Consider the following 23,701-nt stretch of genomic DNA (forward strand, 5'->3'; position numbering starts at 1 on the left):
GTGGGTTTGATCCCTGGGTCAGAAAGATCCTCTGGAGTAGGAAATGGCAACCCACTCCAGTATTCTTGCCTGGAAAATTCTATGGAAATGAGCTTGTTGGGCTACAATCCACAGGGTTGCAAAGAGTCGGAAACGACTGAGCATGTATACACACATGCAAGGAACTGTACATGAGGCAGAACGAGCTAAGTAGCAAGAAGAGTAAAAACCTAAACGCTCAGAGAGCAGAAACAAGAGAAGAGATTACTGCTAGGTGGGGCAACAAGCATGATTACACGCAGATTGTTTGAGCTGGGTCTTAGAGGATAGATGAACCATTTAAATGTGGACAATGGAAATAGTAGGTAAATGTTCCAAATGGACTTCCTTGGGGTGGGGAAGTGCATAGCATCAGTCTCAGGCAGGTGGAGGGCAGCTGTGAAGAATAAACCTGACAAAAGTAGGATGGAGACCATGAACACTAGACTAAGGGATCTGTTTTTGATAACTTAAGCAAAAGGAAGCCAATGAAGGTCTTTGTCAGAGTGTACATCAAACCAGGACAGTTAACCTGATCAAAGGGTGAAGGATTGATTGGTAAGAGGACTCGCTTCAGGCAGGTAGACCAAACAAGAAGGAGCTGAGTCAGGGCAGAGCGAATGGAAAAGAGGTGAGCCCTACAACAGACTCTGACTGTGGCAAAGGCCAGAGATAGAAACTCCTGGACAGAACTCTCTCCTGGGATTAGGGACAGGGAGGGGTCAAAGTCCTGGACACACCTCCTAGTGACGTCATAAGACGTCTGAGGCACCTGATTGGCTTACACGGCCGCCAGTCCCTGAAGGAGGCGGCATCCCGCCCCTCTCTCCCGCCTGCTCGGAGTTTGGTGTAAGGAGGGTTTACGCTGAGAACCCCAGGAACCCCGCACCAGACGTGGCCGGGATTACGGGCGGTGTTGCCAGGACCCGCGCAGAGGTAGGCTCATGAGACAGGCAGGGAGCCGAAAGGCGACCCCAGAGATTCCGGTGCCCGGGGATGCCCGGGGGTCCCCGCCCTCTTTACAGCGAGCAGTCCCGGGTGGGCACGTCGCAAGGAGGATGGGGGCGGCGGGCGGATCCGGCGTGCCGGGACCCAGGGGATGGAGCAAGCTGGTACCGGACTCAACTCCGCGCCCCCCGCCGCAGCCCCCGCACTCCGCGTTGATTCCCTTGCTGCCTCCAGAACTGGGCTCTCGTGTGGGAGCGGTGGTCGGCGGCTCCTCGCCCCCTGGTCTCCCGTGACATTTGTTTGAAAACGTTGGGCCCAGGTTTGTGGCGCATCGCGGTTGGTCAGGAGGCGCACGGGGCTGCGGCGCGTCCGCTGCCGAGTGGCCCACGCAGTTAGAGATGCTGCGACTCGGCCTCAGCTTCTTGGGAGCCCCACTGCAACCACGGGGGTGAAACTTCTCAAAACTTTAAAGAACCTTTTTCTAAACCTTGAGTTGCCAAAATGTCAGAATGCCCTTAGGTAACCTGCCGTGAAACTGCACTGTTTCTGAAGTTTTTCCCCAACTTTTTAAAAGATGGGACGTTTGAGCCATAGATTTTGACGTGCGAAACGCCGCGGAAAGAGAAGTTGAAACATTTACGCTGGGAAAGCCTTAGTGCTATGTTACCTACTTTCTTTCTTTGTTAGAATGCCAGTCGCAAGCCTCGACCACGCATCTGTGTGTATCCCCAAGGAGCTATGGAGTGAGGAGCACGGGTTCTGAGCAGTGCTACCAAAGGGCCGGCTTTGCCCAAGTGGTGCTGGCTGCCTGGTGGTCGGGAGGTTCCTTAAACAAGGCAAGCCTCAGTGCGGTCAAGAAAGACATCTTTTCTGCTTTAGGAATGGCTCCCCCCGCCCCCTTCCTCCACCCCTCCCGCAGCACTACCAATACACACAGACACACACACTTACCTGGCCAAGTTCATCTGTCCCGTAAGAGGAGAGAATTAAAGGATATGAGTGGGTACCCTGAGCTTCATCAGGGTAAGCCTAAGTAGATGAATTCTTTCTTTTCTTTTTCTTTCCCTCTAGGGATTTATAAGAGAAACAGGAAGTCAAAGATTTAGAGAAAAGAGCATTCATTCCACAACTGTAAACAGTTCATTTTGTGTCAGTAAATGTTTCCAAAAGTCATTGGGGGTATTTGGAAAACAAAGACTTTTTCCTGTCCGCTGCTGTGAAGATAGATTACTTTTAAATTCGAAATCTAAAAATGATATTTATTTAGCAGGTAGTTATGGCGCTCAAGGGGATTCCCGTGGTGCCTCAGACGGTAAAGCGTCTGCCTGCAATGCGGGAGAACCGCGTTCGATCCCCGGGTCGGGAAGATTCCCTGGAGAAGGAAATGGCAACCCACTCCAGTACTCTTGCCTAAAAAATTCATTGATGGAGGAGCCTGGTGGGCTACAGTCCATGGGGTCGCAAAGAGTTGGACACAACTGAGCAATTTCACTTTCTTGTTTCTTTCTTTCTATTGCTCTCAAAGCTATGAGTATTGTTAGATTCTATAAAATCAGTAGTAATGGGAAAAGATGGTGACTGTTGTTCAAAATTAGAATCTTTAGGAAAGCTGGCGCATTAACACGGCAGTTACTTTACATTAACTGAATTTACAGGATGAAATGAGGAAATCAGGTGTCTAGATCTCAGGACCATCAGCCAACCGTTAGCCAACTATAGGCCATAAGCCAACCAATCTGTAGTTTTGAATTTTTAAAATAATGACCCTATTAATAAGGAATGCAGATATTAAATACCAATAATATTCCTAACATTTTGCTACTTCACTGGAAAAGTATGTAATTACATAACTAAAGAAATGAATAGATGTGTTTAACAGAATTTATTTGATGTGTCATTTTCATAGCACAGTACTCTTGGTGAAATGTATGTCTGATACTTGTCATATTTGAGATTAACAGTTAACTCTAGATTGAGTTAATGGTGGAATTCTTGGCAGAGGTAACCACAAACAATAGATTTATTAATATACATCCACTTACTTTTTGTTTATTCATTTGTAAATATATACTCTTTATAATTGAGGTGTAATTCACAAACCATAAAAGTTACTTTTTTAAAGTGTACAGTGCAGTGGTTTTTGGTGTATTCACAAGGTCATGCAATCAACAGCACTGTGTAATTCTACAATATTTTCATCACTCCACAAAGAAGCTCCCAACCCATTACTAGTTGATCACCATTGCTTTCTCTTCACAGCCCTTGGCGACCGCTAAGCTAATATTCTGTGTCTTGAGATTTGCCTATTATATGAATAGAATCATACAGTATGTCATTTTTTGTGTTTGGCTTCTCTCACTTGGCACTTAAGGTCATGTTTTCAAGGTTCATCCATTCTTGTAGCATGTATTAGTGCTTTATTCCTTCTTCTGTGGCTGAGTAAGATTCCATTGTGTGGATATACCACATTTTGTTTATCCTTTCATCTGATGGTAGACGCTTGGTTTGTTTCTACTTTCTGACTGTTTGAGTAATGTTGCTATTAACATTTGTGTACAAGTTTTGATGTGGACTTCTGTATTCAGTTCTCTTGAGTATATACTTAACATTGGAATTACTGAGTCATATAGTGACTTTATGTTAAAACTTTTGAGGAACTGTTATTTTCCAAAGCAGTTGTACTATTTTTACATTCTCAACAGCAGTATATAGGAGTTCCAGTTTCTGTGCATCCTTACTGACACATGTTATTACATGTCTTTTTTATTATAACTGTTCTATTTGGTATACAGTGTGATGTCATTGTGATTTTGATTTCCTTTTTCCCTTATATTAATATTTATGGTGTTGAGTATCTTTTTATGTGCTTATTCTTAATTTGAATATCTTCTTTAAAAAATATCTCTTTAGATACTTTGCTACTTTTTAATTATGCTTTTTATTGTTGAGTTGTAAGAGTCCTTTTTATTTTCTGGATACAAGTCCTTTATGGCTAATGTGATTAGTAAATATTTCTTCCCATTATGTGGGTTATCTTTTCACTTTCTTTTTCTTTAATAAAAAATTATGTTTTTATTTATTTTTGGCTTCTCTGAGTCGTCTTTGCTGCATGCAGTCTTTCTCTAATTGCAGCAGGTGGGGGCTACAATCTCGTTGCAGGGGCTTCTCATTGCCGTGGTTTCTTGTTGCAGACCCAGGCTCCAGGCTTGAGCTCACTAGTTGCAGCTCACGGGCTTAGTTGCCTTGTGGCATGACCAGGATGCCACCAGGGATCAAACCCGTGTTCCTTGCATTGCACAGTGGATTCTTAACCACTGGACCACTAGGGAAACCCTCACTTTCTTGATGGTGTCCTTTGAAGCACAAAAATATTTAATTTTAGGTTAAATTTATCTATTTTTTTGATTACTTATGCTTTAAATGTTATATTAGGAAACTGTTGTCTATTCAAGATCAGAAAGACTTAACGACTGTTTTTTCTACTGCAAGTTTAGAGCCTTAGCTCTTACATCTAGGTCTTTGATCCATTTGGGGTTAATTTTTGTGTATGGTATGAGGTGGGGAACCAAATTTATTCTTTCGCATGTGGATGTCCAATTGCCTAGTACCATTTATTTAAAAAGAGCTTTTCATTCCACCTCGTCAAAAATCAGTTCACTCTACATGAGGGTTTTTTATTTGTGTATTTTTAAAAATGGACTGAATTGCTCTCTTCCCCTCAAAAAAGAAATGTTGCAGTCCTAACCCACAGTATCTCAGAATGTGATCTTATTTCGAAGTATGGTTGTTATAGATATATTTTGTAATTGAAATAGAGTTGATGTACATTATTATGTTAATTTTGGTATACTACATAATGGTTTCTTGTTTGCATACGTTATGAAATGATGCTCATAAGTCTAACAACCAACTATTCCCATACAAAGTTAGTACATTGACCATATTCCTTATGCTGTATATTACCTCCCTATGACTTATTTGGTAAGGTGAAAAAGTTGCCCAGTCGTGTCCCCATGGGCTATACAGTCCATGGAATTCTCCAGGCCCGAATACTAGAGTGGGTAGCTGTTCCCTTCTCCAGGGGATCTTCCCAACCCAGAGATCAAACACAGGTCTGCCACATTGCAGGTGGATTCTTTACTAGCTGAGCCACCAGGGAAGCCCAAAAATACTGGGATGGGTTCAGTTGGTTCAGTTCAGTTGTTCAGTCATTTCCGACTCATTGCAACCCCATGGATTGCAGCACGCCAGGCCTCCCTGTCCGTCACCAACTCCCAGGGTTTACCCAGACTCATGTCCATTGAGTCGGTGATGCCATCCAACCATCTCATCCTCTGTCGTCCCCTTCTTCTCCCGCCTTCAATCTTTCCCAGTATCAGGGTCTTTTCAAATGAGTCAGCTCTTTGCGTCAGCTGGCCAAAGTATTGGAGTGTCAGCTTCAATATCACTCTTCCAATGAACACTCAGGACTGATCTCCTTTAGGATGGACTGATTGGATCTCCTTGCAGTCCAAGGGACTCTCTAGAGTCTTCTCCAACACCACAGTTCAAAAGCATCAATTTTTCAGTGCTCAGCTTTCTTTATAGTCCAACTCTCACATCCATACATGACTACTGGAAAAACCATAGCCTTGACTAGATGGACCTTTGTTGGAAAAGTAATGTCTCTGCTTTTTAATATGCTCTCTAGACTTAGCAGCAGCAGCAGCAGGTTGGTCATAACTTTCCTTCCAAGGAGTAAGTGTCTTTTAATTTAATGGCTGCAGTCACCATCTGCAGTGATTTTTGAGCCCCCCAAAATAAAGTCTGCCACTGTTTCCACTGTTTCCCTGTCTATTTGCCATGAAGCGATAGGACCGGATGACATGATCTTAATTTTCTGAATGTTGAGCTTTAAGCCAACTTTTTCACTCTCCTCTTTCACTTTCATCAAGAGGCTCTTTAGTTCTTCATTTTCTGCCATCAGGGTGGTGTCATCTGCACACCACTGGGTGGGTAGCCTATCCCTTCTCCAGCGGATCTTCCCGACCCAGGAATCAAACCAGGGTCTCCCACATTGCAGGCAGATTCTTTACTGGCTAAGCTACAAGGGAAGCCCTTATTTGTTATATAGCTAATATAAGAGGTTTGTGCCACTTGATCCCCTTCACCTATTCTTGTCCCCATCCTTATTTCTTTATTTCTGTACTCATAATTTTATTCTGTTGATCTATCTATCCATCTATCTATGTATCTATCTTTATGCTAGTACCACACAGTCTTAATTACTATAGCTTCGCAGTAATTTTTGAAATTGTGTGAGTCTTTAAGATTGTTTTGAGTATTCTGAATTTTTGTATGCATTACAGGATCGGCTTATCAGTTTCTGCAAAAAATGTAGTTAAAATTTTGATTGATAGATATTGTATCGAATGTGTATATCCATTTGCGGGTATTGCCATCCATACGAAGTCTTCCATTTCTTTAGGTCTTCTTTAATTTCTTTCAATGATTTTTTTAGTTTTCAGAGTACAAATCTTGTACTTCTTTTGTTAAATTTACTCCTAAGTATTTAATTCTTTCTGATGCTGGTGTAAATGGAATATAGTCTTGATTCATTTCTGGAGTTTTCCTTGCAAGTGTATAAGAAAACAGTTAATTTTCATGTAGTGATCTGGTTTCCTGAGACTTTTCTGATCTCAACTAGTTCTAATAGCTTTTTTCTTTCTTTCTTTTTTTAATGGATTACTTGGAAGTTTCTGTATATAAGACCATGGCATCTTAAAATAGAGATAGTTTTAGTTTTTCCTTTCCAATCTGTGTGTTTCCTAATTTATTTTCTTGTACTGGCCAGTACGACACATTAGAAGTGGCGAAAGCAAACACCCTTATGTTGTTTCTGATCTTACGCGGATCATTCATTTACAATTAAGTGTGATGTTAGCTGTGGGCTTTCATAGATACTTGTATATCAGGGTGAGGAAGTTAACTTATATTGCTATTAATAGTTTGTTGAATGTTTTAAATCATACAGTAATGTTGAGTTTCGTCAAGTGTTTTTCTCTGTGTCTGTTGAAATGATCAGATGGTTTTTGTCTTTTATTCTGTTCATATGGTTCATTACACTGATTTTCACTTGTTGAAAAATTTTTGTTATTTTTAAAGCTGTAGAAATTTTATAGTGGAACTAAAAAGGTTATTTTAAGTGTACAGCAAAAATTTATCAGTATGAAATACTCTTCTTGTTACTTAAGACATAGAAGCTTCCCTATATTTCTGTGCAGTGATAAGACTGGTTCAAGACTTAAGCATTTCATTTCAGGTCTGCTTTCTATTTTTAAGATTTCATCTGTATTTTCTTCTTTGTCCAGTCTAAAGCTAATGAGAAAAGAAATGAAGTAGCAGTAGAATTGAGAAAGAGTTTGTGTGCATTGATAGTAAATGCTATTATGAATAATGAAAAAGGTCATTAACATGGTTAATATCCTTAGGGAAAACTCATAAAACAATGGGATGGGGCTTTTAGAAAAAATGAGGAAATGAGGAGAAAGGTCACTTGCTCACAGGAAGATTCCCTTACATTATGGGTAGAATTTAGTAGCATCTGAAGGCTTTGAGATGACCAGGGGACTCTTAATGAAGTTGTAGCCTTTGTAGAACAACTTTGCTTATATTTACTTCTGAATTATTGAGTGGTAATATAAGTATTAATATGAAAGCTAATCTAAGCACAAAACAGTATTTATGCTAGGAAAACAATCATTTGCAGGTTTAAAAAACTGTTATAGGTTTAAGAAGGGGTTATATTGCACGAAATATTGGGAAAATCAACTTGGTTAATGTGTGAAGCAGACATGTTTTTGAAAAACAAAAGAACAGAATAATATGCTTCAACTGCAGTTCTGTCCTGGGATTCTGAGTTTTGCTGTCATGTATAGTCCATGACTGAAGCGACGTAACACACACACATAGTCCATGACTAGGGCTTGACGTCTCCAGAAGAGCCATTCCTAATGCACATTTTGTCAGTTCATAACAAGGGCAATTCAGAAATACATTATAAAGCCATTTATGAAAATGACTTGATGAAATAGTAACATTTAAAACTACATTTTCAACACCAGAACTAGAAACAATTGTGTTTCCAAAATCGAGCAATAGTTTTTTCACTTTAGAATTTCAAAATCTGTGACCCTGCTTCTTGGCTTCCCCCTTACTTTGATTCTCCATGGGATTAACCTCCTCCAAAAAAAGGTCACTATCATGGAATACCCTGACTCCAGACTATTTAATGTAGGTGGTTCCAAATTTCATATTTATATGTTTTCTCTTCTTACACCAAATAAAAATTATCTAAACTTGTACAGGGTCATAATACTTTACCCAGTTAATTGTGCCAAAGTGTTTTTGTTTTGAAAGATAACCTGGACCTGGACAACTTTATGGTAGTGGTAAGTAATAATTATAATGCAAATCTAAGTCATAATTGAAACACTGATATGAAGTTTCTTTAGGTTATTTTTATGCAGGAGACATAAGAGATGCTGGTTCGATCCTTGGGTAGGGAAGATCCCCTGGAGAAGGGAATGGCAACCCACTCCAGTATTCTTGCCTGGAGAATCCCATGGACAGAGGAGCCTGCCAGGCCATAGTCCATGGAGTCACAAAGAGTCAGACACAACTGAAGTGACTTAGCACACGCACGTACGATGCTACCAATGGAAGCAAAACTAATAATTTTGTAAATTTAATGTGGTAAAATTGTGAACTGACAGATTTTTAAAAATCTTACCTGTTGAGCAGAGCTAAAATAATGACAGTACTCTGTGTGATACTATTATAGTGTCCAAAGCGATGTAAGAACAGCAATATTTAATTTGTGCCTTACCTATCTGTGAGAAGAATGGTTCGTTATTGCTGAATTCGCCCTTTTTTCTAGATTGCTGAGACATGGAAAGGTTAAGTTACACAGAAAGTTTAAATAACCCAGTTGGGCCTCCTTTCCTGTCCTCGTCTCTCCTAAGTTCTTTCCATGAGCAGTCACCAGGTTCTGAAATTTATCTTAGGATTCAAAACTTGCATTTAGATATCATTAGATGGTGGCTAGAATGTGTGCATTGGATGATTTAAGGAATTATCCTGAATGCTAATTGATAGTACGCTGTTTGAATGCTTTCTTTCCTAGAAAAATTATGGCAGAGCTTTCTGAGACAGAAGGGCCAGTAGATTGGAAAGAACGTTGTGTAGCCCTGGAGTCCCAGCTCATGAAATTTAGAGTTCAAGCAAGCAAGATACGAGAGCTCTTAGCAGAGAAGGTAAGCTTTTCTCCCTCACCTTTGTTAGTAAAACATCAGTTCTTTGGGGCCCATTTCATTTATATTAAGTAATCTCAGTACTTTAGGAGGTAAACATTTAAAAAATAATGAGTATTATTTAATTTTTTTTCAGGGACCTGATGTTCTACTGGGCATATTCTTTTGCTAGTTTTAGAATGGATTGAACATTAAGACAAAAACACTTCTTTGCAAATACTGGTGGACTATGTAATAATTGTGTGTATTTGATGAATGTAGAATTAATTCATGCTAGAAAGAACAGCTATAATTTATTTGATTTTAGTGTGGTGTGATAGCATTTTGATCTACTTAATGTTTAGAAAAATTATCTTTAAAGTGATTATCGTTCATTTCCTGTGTAAGATAAAATACAGTGAAACATTGTATATGGAAGTATATACCTATTTAGAATTTGTGTTGACAAACATTGTATCACTATAGAATTGAATTAATGTAATTCTGTGCTTCTGTTAATAGTTCTAACCATGTAATTAAAATTTCATCTATGTCATAAGATTTTTTAATATATGTGTATAAAACCAATAGATTAATTCATTTGTTTATTTGTTCAACAAATATTCATTGCAGTGTGTTTGTGCCAGACACTGTTCTTAATGCTACAGTTACAAATCTGTGAATAAGACAATGCATGTTGCTATTTCCAGGGAGGTTGGATTCTAGCCCTGCAATGTCCAATGTGACAGGCACAACCACAAGCAGTTAGTGAACACTGTAAATGAGACTAGTTCAAATTGATATGTGTTGGAAATGTAAAATACACACTGGATTTCAAAGATTTAGTTTGAAAAAAGAATATGAAATACCTGTGCAATAATTTTATATTGATTACATGTTGAAATGATAATATTTTGGACAGTAGATTAAATAGAAAATAGTAAAATTATTTACCTGTTTTTAACTGTAAATGTGGGTACTAGAAGTTTTGAAATTATATACGTAACTCACATTATATTTGTATTGGCAGTGTTTGGATGGCTATATAAATTTTGTTAATGATCATTCAGAACTGACCAGGAGAATTTACAGGTGGTTTCTTAAACTCTAGCCTGCATAATCCTTTTAGAGTGGAGACTGGTACACATATCACATCTCTAAAAATCGTGTTAAATCTTACTTGCGTTGCTAACCCAGAATCTCTTAGCACAGAAGAATTGCAGTAAAATCCAGTAAAACACCATTCAGTTTAAACTTTCATATGTATCTTCTTAAATTTTGTGCACTAACAGCTTTTAGATGGAAAGACTAAAGTTACTCTATTCACTTTGGGCTAGAGGGTGACCTGGTCATAGGTTTTGTGGAATGAATCCCCACTATCAATTTACTTTATTTGTCACTATTAAAATAACAATTTTAACTTGAAAAAAAATCCCAGTTTGATTATCTCCAAGTTGGGAAAGCTTATCCTAACTCAGAGTTAGTGACTCATGCTTTGTCTTTTGTTCCTCTCTCTGTAAAAATCATTTCCCAGGTTGTACTATGATTGTCCCCCATGTAATGATTTCAGCAATATCGCTAATTATAACCTTGCTGCTTAACCTCACTGGACACTTCCCAAGTGTTTCAGGTACCTCAGCCCTTCAACAGTTGGCCCACTGTTGACCACAGACTCCTACTTAAAATTTTCTTGGTTCCCTTGACTATTGTACTCTCCTGGTTTCTTTATGGACTTTCTTTATAAGAAGATATAAAAAGTTATGCTTATTTGGATTCCAATTAATTGACCTTTAAATTCTTAATGCCAACATTTGTTTTGTTCTTCAGTAGGCTTGTCATAGGAAATTTCTTTGTGAGTGCCCGTTTTGTCAATTTTAAAAGTGTAATTTTCTCTGTAAGTAAGATTGTAAATAGTTTTTGGTCATTAATTTAGTTACTAAGTTTTCTTTTTTCTTTGTCAGTGAATGAAGATTGAGAGGAATGTTATTTCAGAATTGCTGTTTTAGGTGTGGTTTCTTTTTCTTCTTCTTCTTCCTTTTTTTGGTGTCTTCTGTAATTTTATTTGTCTTAAATCCTTTGACAGATCTCAGAGATGGAGTGATTCATATGTGTTTTATACAGGGGAAAGAGGATAAACATGCCAAGTTACTCATGGCTTCCCAGTAAATATATTCAACACCAAAATAGGAATAACACTTTTTCTTGATATTTTCTGTATTTTTCGCTAATTTTTTCTCTGGATTAAAATTTATTTTTGGTACCCACCCATAAGAATACCAAATACTGGTATTAAAATAAAAATACCAAATACTGATTTATTATGTACTAAGCACTGTACAGATATGATTTATTTAGTTATTATAACAACCTATGAAGTAATAAGTTTTATTGTTCCCATTTTACAGATTAGGAAACTGATGCTTACCATGTGCCGGGCAATCTTCTAAGTACTTTATAATTTTTTAATCCTTATAACAGCCTATGAGGTAGATATTAATATTATTCATATTTACACAAGAGGAAACTAAGGCACATAAAAGTTATCTACCTTGGCTGAGTTCACACTAAAATGTAAATGATGGAGCCAATATTTGGCCAATATTTGTAAATAGGCGTTTTGTTTTGGGGGCTTCACTGGTAGCTCACCCAGTAAAGCCTGCAATGCCAGAGACCCCGGTTCAAATCCTGGGTTGGGAAGATCCCCTGGAGGAAGGCATGGCAACCCCCTCCAGAATTCTTCCCTAAGAATCCCCATGGACAGAGGAGCCTGGCCGGCTACAGTCAATGGAGTGGCAAACAGTCGGACTCGACTGAGCAACCAAGTGCAGCATTTTTAGAGCCTGAATGCTTAGTCATCACCCTATATGACATCTCTAACCTAGTTTTATTACCACATTCCTTGCTTTCTCTGATATTCTTACCGACTCATCTGTTGTCTTCTTTTCAGTCACACAACATATAAATCCATCTCTGCTTGGCAGCATATGTCTGTGTAAGTTAGGATGTTTGTACCTATGTAGTAATAACAGTTTACATAATGTTACATATTTTTCAAGGCAAACCCTGTTGCATTGCTTCTGCATGCCAACCCAACTTGAGTCAAATATCGTGTTCCAGAGGCTAGTCTGTTCCCATCTGTGATCTTTGGTTTTGTGTTAGAACCAGTTTGCCCCAAGGATTCTTCCTAATAATTCTCTGTACCTTCCCTCCAGATGGATGCAGGCCTAAAGCTGAAGATTCTTGAGAGAATACTAATTTGATTCCTCAGCTCTTTGCCAGAAATTCTGGCCAACTTTTCTTTTCTGCTACAGTTCTGGTTCTTAGTTCTTTCTTCCTGGCACTGATTATAGACAGCTAACACTAGGTGCCAACTATGGATCCTAAGCCTTGACTACAACCATTAGCTAGTTTAAACCCCAGAGTAACTCTATGAGGTAACTCTCATTATCCACAATCTAAAGATGTTGACATTAAGACAGAGTATTTGAGCAGTAGGCCCAATATCACACAGGTAACAAATAGCAGAGTTGGCATAAAACCTTAGATCTTTCACACTTTTTTTTGTGATGCAGCTAAAAGAGTGCCTGGCATATAGAAGAAACTCACTATTATTTTCCTGTATCTTTCTGACTGGACACACTGGTTAAGTGTACAAGGAGATGACCTAAAAATTATAATTATTTTTTATTATTTAGAATATTTTATTTTATTATTTTAAATAATAATAAAAATAACTTTTATTATTTAAGAACTAAAATAGTATAATTATAGATTGATAGACATCTTTCTGAATTTTTTTAGGAAAAATGTGTGAGAGGATCTCAGAATGTTCCTATAATTAAAGATGGATTTCAATTTTATATACATTGTATATTTTGGAGGTTAGGATTAGGAGAATACATGGGATCTTTTTAAACTATTTTTTTCATCTATTTATTTTTCCATTACAATTTCCAAGTAACTTTGAATATTGAAGCTTGTGAAGAAAAAGTCCTTATTGAAATCTTGGGCAAATCCTGCTGTAAGTGGGAGAGGTCTTTGGAGGAATTTAAGGAATGGTGTTGGAAATATCTCTAGTATGCCAAACATAAACTCTTCAGGGAAGCTGAGATTTAAGTAGTTTTCTACTTTACAGTATTACTAGTTCATTTTCAGAGTCAGGGAGGGAAAGGGAAAGTTTTTTTTTCAGTTGAAGTGAATGTTATTTCCTATTAGATTTTCAGTGAAAAAAAAAAAAAAAGGTGAAACAAATGAAGAATTTTCCCTTTAGGCATCAGCATGGCTCCTATAACCTAATGCTGCCTTTATCTGATACAGCATTGCTGCCTGGCAGTTCCTGCCACTTGACCTTCCTCTTGTCAATGTGATTTCCCTGAGGTGGTATAGGGTTCTTGTCTAGGAATAAGGAGTCCCTGGACAGCATTGTGTTTGCTTTCATATAACAGTCCAGTCAACACCACGGTTATCCTATTTAAATCACACATGTCCTGTTACTCTTTTGCCCCACCTAATATTTCACAGCACATTCCCTGGTGGCTCAGATAGTAAAGAATCTGCCTGCAATTTGGAAGACCCAGGTTCTATCCGGGGTCAGGAAGATTCCCTGGAGAAGGCAATGGTAACCCCCCTCCAGTATTCTTGCCTGGAAAATCCCATGGACAGAGGAGCCTGGTGGGGTACAGCCATGGGGTCACAAAGAGTTGGACATGGCTGAGCAACTAACACACAAGAAAAATTGTACGTATAATAATGAGATTTTCAGGCTGATTTAAAGTTATTTTAAATAACTTTATTTAGGGGCTATTGATTGAGGCTCTTATTGCTATTTTTACATTTTTATTTATTTATGTGGCTGCACCAGGTCTTAGTGCAGCATGCAGAACCTTTAGTTGTGGCATGTGGGATCTAGTTCCCTGACCAGGGATCAAACCTGGACACCTTGCATTGGGAGTTGCAGAGTCTTAGCCACTGAACCACCAGGGAAATCCTGAGGATATTATTTTTGATAACGATTTTTTTTTAAAATGGCGTGTTTCCTTCTGCAGTAGGTTTCTTTCGACCATGCAGCTTAAAATTGTTCCTATTATGAATGTTAATGATTTTAAGTTGCTAATAAAAGATTCCTAGGCCAAAAGAATAGAATACAAGGGACAAAAATCAAGACAGATGCTTTCCAGCCAAGGATTTTGTGGTTTCATGTATCTGGGACTGATTTACATTTGGTTCTGTATAACTATACACTGTGGGTGGAGTTTATAAATACCTAAGCAGCTGTGGTTCAACTAAAAGAGCGCTAGGGATTCTGAGCATGAAGGCTCACATCCCATCCATGTCACTGCCTGGGGGCATTCGAAACACCAATTTCCTGATATTTCTAATTGGAATAACAATTTCTGTCTATGACATGGCTACGAAATAATGTATTTGAAAATCCCTGGTTCCTGAACTCTAATTTTAATTCTTTTTAAGTTCTCTTCCTTGAATTATTTTTCTTTCCTCTGAGATTCTTTTCCACTTTTCAGTTTGATTTTTCTTTTTCAGGTTGCAAGCTTTTCTCAAATGTCTGATGATCTTTGGTGGTCCATTTATATTTAAGGATGGGATATCTGAAAAGTTGACCAACAATTGTGTATAAAATCAGTGCTGGTTGACTATCAATATTTGCTTTAGAATGAGTGGGTCTGAAACTGCTTATTACACAATGAGCCCATAAATGCCACAGTTGTTGGACTAGAACCCTCCAAGTAATTTATTCAACTTTATAGGAGAAGAACATTCAGTCTTTTAACAGGAAATAAATGCTTAACTGCTGCACATTGGGCACATGGGTATAAGTGAGAAGGTTTCAGAGAACTAGTTGGCTCTAAGGGCCACATGTTTTCCATTAATACCCACTATTCCCAGCCCCACACTCCCTTCCCCTGTAGGTCTTTACAGGGTTGTGCAGGGCATTCAGCTCTAGGGGAGAAGTTCAGGATGCTCCAATGCTTATTGTAGGCTCTGGTCTCACTTTTCCTCTGGTTTCCAGTGATATGTTCCTCATGTCCACCTGACATCTCATCAGAAGAGCCTTTACCAGCCATCATTTCTATCAACAATCTGTTCACAATCCTTGGCTATGCACTCCAGGAAGATTGAGGCTTTCTCTATAGCTTTCCTGTTCTTCTGACCTCTCACCAGAATTGCTTTAATGGTCTGTTCATGGTCATGTAGGTTTTTTCTACCATGCACCTTGAAATTCTTCCAGTCTCTATTACCCAGTTCCAAAATTGCTTCCACATTTTTAGATATTTGTTAAGCAGCACCTCACTCTCAGAACCAATTCTATGTCTTAGTCTGTGGGGATTGCTGTAACAAAATAACAACAGACTGTGTAGCTTACAAACAATAGAAATCTTATTTCTCCCAGTTTTGGAGGCTGGAAGTCTGATACCAGGATTCCAGCATAGTCAGGTTAGGGCCCTCTTCTGGGTCACTGACTTCTTGCACTGTTACCTGGCAGAAGGGGCTGGGAGCTCTGTAGAATCTCTATTATAAAAGCACTAACGCAGTTCATGAGGGGCCCCCCCTCAAGGTTTAATCACCATCACATTGGGCATTAGGATCCAAGATGTGAATTTGCTGGGGTAGGGGGCAAACATTCAAAGTGGCCCCCTTGAGAAATTATTCAATCTTTTTAAAAAATGACTATTATTAAGACTTTGTCTTTTTAGAGCAGCTTAGGATTTACAGAAAAATTGGGTGGAAGATACAAATTTTTCATGTATTCTCTGCCCCCACATATGTATAGCCATCCTCATTATTTTTTTCTTTTTTAAAATTTATTTATTTTAATTGGAGGCTAATTACTTTACAATATTGTGATGGTTTTTGCCATACATTGAAGTGAATCAGCCTTGGGTGTACATGAGCCCCCCATCCTGAACCCCCCTCCCATCTCCCTCCCCATCCCATCCCTCTGGGTTGTCCCAATGCACCGGCTCTGAGTCCCCTGCTTCATGCATCAAACTTGGACTGGTCATCTATTTCACATATGGTAATATACATGTTTCACTGCTATTCTCTCAAATCATCCCACCCTCGCCTTTTCCCACAGAGTTGAAAAGTCTGTTCTTTACATCTGTGTCTCTTTTGCTGTCTTGCATATAGGGTCATCGTTATCATCTTTCTAAATTCCATATATATGCATTAATATACTATATTGGTGTTTTTCTTCCTGACTTACTTCACTCTGTATAATAGGTTCCAGTTTCATCCACCTCATTAGAACTGACTCAATTGCGTTCTTTTTAATAGCTGAGTAATACTCCATTGTGTGTATGTACCACAACGTTCTTATCCATTCGTCTGCTGATGGACATCTAGGTTGCTTCCGTGTCTTACCTATTGTAAACAGTGCTGCAGTGAACATGGGGGTACACATCTCTTTCAATTCTGGTTTCCTCAGTGTGTATGCCCAGCAGTGGGATTGCTGGGTTGTATGGCAGTTCTATTTCCAGTTTTTAAAGGAATCTCCACACTGTTCTCCATAGTTAGCCATCCCCATTATTAACATCCCTCACCAGAGTGGTACATGTTACAAATTGTTCAACCTACATCGACACATTATCATCACCCAGAGTTCATAGTTTCACTCTTGGTGTTGTACGTTCCGTGGGTTTGGACAGTGTATAGTGATATGTGTGTATTATGATGGTATCATACAGAGTATTTAGTGTAGTGGTGTTAGTCACTCAGTCATGTCTGACTTTTTGCGACCCCATGGCCTGTGGCCTCTGTCCATGAAATTCTGCAGGCAAGAATAGTGGGGTGGGTGGCCATTTCCCTCTCTAGCAGAGTACTTTCACTGTCCTAAAAAGCAAGTGCTCTGCTTATTCATCCCTCTCCACGCTCCCCCCCGGCCCCACCCTCACAACCACTGATACTTCTATTGTCTCCATAGTTTTCCAGAATGTTATGTAGTTGGAATCATACTTTATGTGGCCTTTTCAGTTTGGCTTCTTTCACTTAATAATATGTTTTAAGTTTCCTTCATGCCTTTTCATAGCTTGATAGCTCGTTTCCTTTTAGCAGTAAATAATATTTTATTGTCTGGTTATACCACAGTTTTATCTATCCAGTCATCTATTGAAGGAAATCTTGATGGCTTCCAAGTTTTGGCAATTATGAATAAAACTGCTGTAAATATCTGTGTGAAAGTTTTTATATGAACATAAGTTTTCAGCTCCTTTGGGTAAATACCGAGGAGCACACTTGCTGGATAGTATGATAAGAGTATGTTTAATTTTATAAGAAAGCATGCAGTGAATGAGAGTTCCTGTTCTTCCACATTCTTGCTAGCATTTGGTATTGTCTGTGTTCTGGATTTCGGCCATTCTCATAGGTATGTCAGTCATTTATTTTCACTAGCCAAAGTTTACAAAGCAGCAACGCATTTGTGGATTTTCCTGTTTTCCCTGGAAATCTCAAAAATATTCAAAATTGAGGGTAAGGCTGCACAAGTGTAGAAATACCTCTGAAAACACAATGTCGTTGCATTGTAGAAATGACAGTTGTCAGCATATTGTCAGTAGTGAAAGAATGTGATGTCAGTGTGTGCATGTCAGTTAATTTTTTTATTTAAGGACTATCCTAGACAGGAGATACATTGCTTGTCCAACTTCTTTATGTAATATGATAGTCTATAACAGACTCAATAAAATGCTTTTAGACAACAGTGCTTGTTTATTAAACATGAAATGTGCTGTGTTGATGTGCTCAGTCATGTCCAGCTGTTTGCGACCTCACAGACTGTAGCCCACCAGGCTTTTCTGTCCATGAGATTATCTAGGCATGAATACTGGAGTGGGTTGCTATTTCCTTCTCCAGGGAATCTTCCCGACTCAGGGATCAAACCTGCGTTTCTTGCATCTCCTGTACTGGAAGGTGGATTCTTTACCACTAGTGCCACCTGGAAATATCTTCACAAAAATTAAAGGTGATTTGAGGTCCAGAGAATGCACTTGGGAAATACTTATTTATCTATCCAAATATTTGAAAATTCTTCCAGAATCTAGATCCTTGCAATAAACTACCTTAAAAAAATATTGCTATGTGGATAGACAGTTAAATTGCCATATATGGTGACAATGGAATGTTTTACACTTTTATTATGCAATAGAAATATAAAGTGAGAAATATATGTAATTTAAAAATTTCTAATAACATTAATAATATGAAAAAGAAATAGTAGATTAAATTAATTTTAATATTATATTTTATTTAATGTGACATTAAAATATTATTTCAATGTGAGTCAATATGAACAATTACTGAGATTTTTATTCTTTTTGTAATAGGTTTTCAAATACTGTGTTATTGAATGAAGTGTGTATTTTACAGTTCTACCACATTTCAATTTGGACTAGCCATATTTCAAGTGCTCTTGGACAGCACAGTTCTATTATTCCCCAGTCCTCTGTGATTTTCTGAATCATCTGGAGACAAGAAAATCAGTGTGTTGCTAAAATAATGTCCAAATGCTCTGGGCTGGTACACACCATATGTCATTACTATCATATTTTCGGGAGTCAGTCCATTAAAAGTAATAGCTGTATCTGAACAGCAGCCTTCTACTACTTGCTCAGGGTTATGAGACATTGTCTCTTGAATAAGATGTGTAGTTGGTTTTGTGTTAAATAGAATTCTTCCTTTGGAATCCTCTACTTTCTGCAGGAACTCCTGCATATTTCAGGCAGACTGCTAAGCTGCCTATCTTCTGATAAGTTCCAAATCACACTTTGATTTGCATACTTTTCAGGCTTATTTCCCTGGAGAAGGAAATGGCAACTCATTCCAGTATTCTTGCCTGGAGAATCCCATGGACAGAGGAGCCTGGTGGGCTACAGTGCACAGGGTCCCAGAGTCAGACACGTCTGAGTGACTTAGCACGCATGCATGCAGACTTACTCAGAAGTCTGTAATTCTTTTCATAGCCTCCATAGTTAAAGCAGCTCCTCCTTCTACTGTCATGAAATCAAGGTTACCAGATGTCACAGTGTGGCCCAGACAGAAGGGCTGAGATACATCCTTAGTAAACTGAATATACTCTTGAGTTTTCAGTGACAGCAAATATGGTGGGATGTGCAAGAAAGAACCAGTTGTGGCTGTTGCTGTGCTTTCCAGAGACATATTTGTACATTTTCCTCATCTGTGTCCACGTGTCATTTTTTATCTTAGACCGTCGTTTTTCATTTTTAGTATTATGGTGCTCTGCTTTGTCACAGTGTTTGGTATACGATTCTTTGAGTACCCAGTGACGCCATCGGGTTTTCATGGATGATACAGAAAATACAGATACTTTTACTAAGTTCCATGTGCTGCACTTCTGAAATGTTTAAGAGATCTTTTCTGTTAGGTGGGCGAAGTGATGGTGCTCATCATGGTCTTGAGTTTTACCTGTGTCGACTGGTAATTTGCCCAAACATAGATACCAAAATGCAGCAAATGCTCCCAACCAGTACAGCTTTAAAAAATTATATGTTCATAATGGAAACCATCTTGCAGGCATTGAGAACAATACACGCCTCAGTTGGGATTCCTGTCACCCATGTGGTCCAGAGCTGGCAGCCTTGCTTCCTGCTGCAGGAGGCCTCTCCTCCGTGGTTTTGAGAAGGGGGTGATCTGTTGTATCAGCCATGGGTGCCGTTGTATCACACCCAGGATGCTGTGAGTTTGAGATGCTCTAGAAGTTCAGGGCATCTGAGAATGTCAGCCAGCAATAAAAGTGGCAGTGAGCATAGGTGGAGCCACAGATGGCTCCAGTGTTGACCAGACTTCAACACTCAGAAAAGAATAATTCAAAATTTAGTTTTACATCATCGTTGTGTATTATGTTAATTTGTATTAGATCCTTTTTAAGACTTTTGCTTTTTTACTTATATTCAGTTTAGTATTTTACTTAAAATCTCCAAAGTTTTTTTAATTTCCCACCCTCTGAAATCTTCAAACATTTTATTAGCCACAGAACTTTAAAAAAATGTTTTTTCAACCTCTGTGCTGTATGCTTTTGTGGACATGTGTATATTTTATCAGAGTATCTTCTATATTCTTTCTATCACAATCTTTAAGAATTAAAGCTACTCAGTTGTGACTTATACATACCACCCGTGAAGCTTATGAAAATGCACCACTTTCTGATATCACTGGGGCTTTTTTCCCCTATATTAAGCCCGTTTCAGTGCATCTTTTTCCTTTTTTGTTCTTTATAAATTTTTTTATTATTTATTTTTTGTTGAAGTATAGTTGATTTATAGTGTTGTTAGTTTCAAGTATACAGCCAAGTGATTCAGGTTTTTTAACAAAAAATCTATTTATTTGGCTGTACTATGTCTTAGTTGCAGCATGTGGGATCTAGTTCCCCAAGCAGCGATTGAACCTGAGCTCCTTGCATTTTGGGAGTGCAGAGTCTTAGCCTCTGGACCACCAGGGACATCCCATCAGTTTACATATATATGTATGTACATGTATATTCTTTTTCAGACTATTTTCCTATATAGGTTATTACAAAATATTGAGTATAGTCCCAGTACTATATAGTATGTCTTTGTTGGTTATCTGTTTTATGTATAGTAATGTATATATGTTAGTTGATCACTCATGTCCAACTTTTTGTGACCCCATGGACTATAGCCGGCCAGGCTCCTCTGTCCATGGAATTCTCTAGGCAAAAATACTGGCGTGGGTTGCCAATTCCTTCTCCAGATGACTTTCCCAACCCAGGGATCCAACCTGGGTCTCTCACATTGCAGGCATATTCTTTACCGTCTGAGCCACCAGCCCAAATTCCTAATTTATCCCTCCCCCCATCATTGGGACTTTTTGATCAGCAAAGCAATATGACATTTGAGGTCTTACTATTATCTTAGATTTTAACTGTTCTTAAAATATGATTACCAGTAATTTCTAACATATAGTCCAATGAAGAAAATTATACTGATTAATACTCATGTAGTATATATTGCAAATAGTATCAAAATTTTGGTATTTTGTTTGATCAGGTTTTACATATGCCCTGAAAGAACCTTTAATGTGCTAAATTCTATGTAATTAATATCCACTGAAGTGCTTTAAGTGTTCTTAAAGAATTCCAAAAGGGAAATATGAATTTTTCTATTTTTTATGTCTTTTCTCACATTTCAGATGCAACAGCTTGAGAGACAAGTTATTGATGCTGAGCGTCAAGCAGAAAAAGCTTTTCAACAGGTAGGGTATAGTTTTGGTTAAAAAAATTTTTTTTTTTGCCTCTACCAATGTAAGCATTGTTTTGCCCAAAATAATACTGAAAATAGTTTTCGGCTGTCCTCTTCATTTTGTAATTTTTACTGTTTATGAGCTAGCTCCATAGAGAAAATGTAGACTCTGACTTTGTTTTGCCCCTTAACAAATTTTCAAAAGGTCACAAATGCTTCTATTAGGAAGTTTTACTTATTAAAAAAACTCAAATATGAATTTTATGGTTATGCCTAACTGTAATGACATTTTATGTATAAAGATGTTCATGGCAACTTTAGTTATAGTAATGAAGAGTTGGAAATAATATGACTGCAATATTATAGGAGAATGAATTAGTGAACTGTATCTATTCCATGAAATATTAAACAACCATTAAAAATAACAATTGGTGCTGGTGGTTTAGTCCCTAAGTTGTGTCCAACTCTTGTGACCCCGTGGACTGTAGCCTGCCAGGCTTTCTCTGTCCATAGGATTTTCCAGGCAAGAATACTGGGGTGGATTGCCATCTCCTTCTCCAGGGGATCTTCGTGACCCAGGAATCAAACCCGGGTCTCCTGCATTGCACAGATTCTTTACCGACTGAGCCAATGTGAAAAGATGTTTAGAGTTATATTGGGGAAAATATATACAGATTTTTGTATTTAACATGCTAATAGATGTGGGGGCAGGGTGAGTCAAACCTAAGAGTTAAAAAAAAGCTGTTAGGAAACCCCAAAATTTAACAGGAGTTATAGATGGAATTATGGATGATTGGTTTCTTCTTGTACATCCTCATATTTTATAGTTTTCGGTTCTGGTACTACTTTTACTCTGAAAAAATAAAGTTTTGATGAGTCACTTAGCCCTTCCTAGGCCTTGCCCACAGTGAAATGAGTGGTTTGGATGAGCCTGCCAGCCTTAAAATTTGCCTAAGGAGCACACATTGATAAATTCACATTTTATGAAAAGATCTCTGTCAGATTCAGTCAAGTCAAGAATTTCAGAAGTCTTAAGTACAAGATTCTTTCTTCTCAGAAGTGTATATTAAATTTCTTACACTTGCTCTAGGTTTGTTATGTTTGTTTCTTCGACTTGACTCCTACCAAATCTTATTTTCGTCTAAAAGATTTAATTTTACACAGTAGATTGTTTTAGTGGTCTGACTAACTTAACCCAATTTAACCTAATCCTTAGTTTTCTTTTTTCTAAAAGATACTTTTATTAATTAATTTTGCTTTTGGCTGTGCTGAGTCTTTGTTGCTTTGCAGGCTTCTCCCTGGCTGCGGCGGGCGGCGGCTGCTCTCTAACTGGGGTGCCCGGGTTTCTCATTGTGGTGGTTTCTCTTGTTGCAGAGCACAGGCTCTAGGGCACGCGGGCTTCAGTGTTTGTGGCTCCCGGGCTCTGGAAGACAGGCCCAGTAGTTGTGGTGCATGGGTTTAGTTGCTCTGCGGCATGTGGGATCTTCCCGAATCAGAGATCCAACTCTTGTCTTCTGCATTGGCAGGTAGATTTTTTTTTTTACTGCTGAGCCACCAGGGAAGCCCCCTTAATTTTCTTAAATTAATTATACTTGAAAATAAGATCTTTAAACTTTATTATGCAAAACCCAACCGCTGTAAGAGTAGAGAAAATAGATAACGAACCCCCGTCATCAACTTCACCCACTCCAGTGTTCTCGCCTGGAGAATCCCAGGGACGGGGGAGCCTGGTGGGCTGCCATCTGTGGGGTCGCACAGAGTCGGGCACCACTGACGCGACTCAGCAGCAGCAGCAACTTAAGCAATTAGACTCACAGCTAGTCTATACCCCCACCCACTTTTTGCCTCCCTATCCCTATTCAAGGTTATTTTGAAACAAATCCCAGATAGCACATCATTCTACCTAAGTGTTTCAGCATCCCATCTAAAAATAAAGACTTAAAAGTCATAACTGCAGGTACCATCACCTCACCAAAAAGTTAGCCATAATTCTTTAAAACCTCAAATGTAGATATTGATATAAGTACTAGTAGTAAATGGTAAGGATGTAAGCTGTGCTTGGTGTTTTGTATTTTATATTCCTTAGCTGATGGGACCAAGTAGTAATTACTTATATCTAGAAAAAGCCAATAATTAACAGTAAAGTCATTAAAGGCCACTTATATTCTAAGAGAAAAATTGTTGTGTTTACGTCATTCTCTGTCACGCTATGCATGCGTGCTAAGTCGCTTCAGT

General features: G+C 38.5%; 2 protein-coding genes across 3 annotated transcripts in view; one reads left to right on the forward strand and one right to left on the reverse strand.

Moving 5' to 3' along the window:
- Nucleotides 1-826: 826 nt before the first annotated feature.
- PLEKHH2 (pleckstrin homology, MyTH4 and FERM domain containing H2) overlaps nt 827-23,701 on the forward strand; it is a 95,846-nt gene continuing 72,971 nt past the window's right edge. The window contains exons 1-3 of one of the 2 annotated variants that reach the window (XM_043468443.1): nt 827-954; nt 9,131-9,260; nt 21,417-21,479. In XM_043468443.1, the coding sequence (XP_043324378.1) occupies nt 9,138-9,260; nt 21,417-21,479 (186 nt within the window). In that variant the 5' untranslated portion in view covers nt 827-954; nt 9,131-9,137. The remainder of the gene's footprint in view (nt 955-9,130; nt 9,261-21,416; nt 21,480-23,701) is intronic. The other variant, XM_043468444.1, reaches the window with a different exon arrangement.
- Nucleotides 18,651-19,744, reverse strand: C1GALT1C1L (C1GALT1 specific chaperone 1 like; the record flags this gene model as incomplete). The annotated part of the gene is given in 6 exon segments (XM_043467687.1): nt 18,651-18,939; nt 18,941-18,981; nt 18,983-19,045; nt 19,185-19,322; nt 19,324-19,537; nt 19,539-19,744. Coding segments are annotated over 6 exon segments (951 nt in total), but the record flags the coding sequence as incomplete, so codon positions are not given.

This window comes from Cervus canadensis, chromosome 5, assembly GCF_019320065.1.
Source record: "Cervus canadensis isolate Bull #8, Minnesota chromosome 5, ASM1932006v1, whole genome shotgun sequence".
In the NCBI taxonomy this organism is placed as follows: Eukaryota; Metazoa; Chordata; class Mammalia; order Artiodactyla; family Cervidae; genus Cervus; species Cervus canadensis.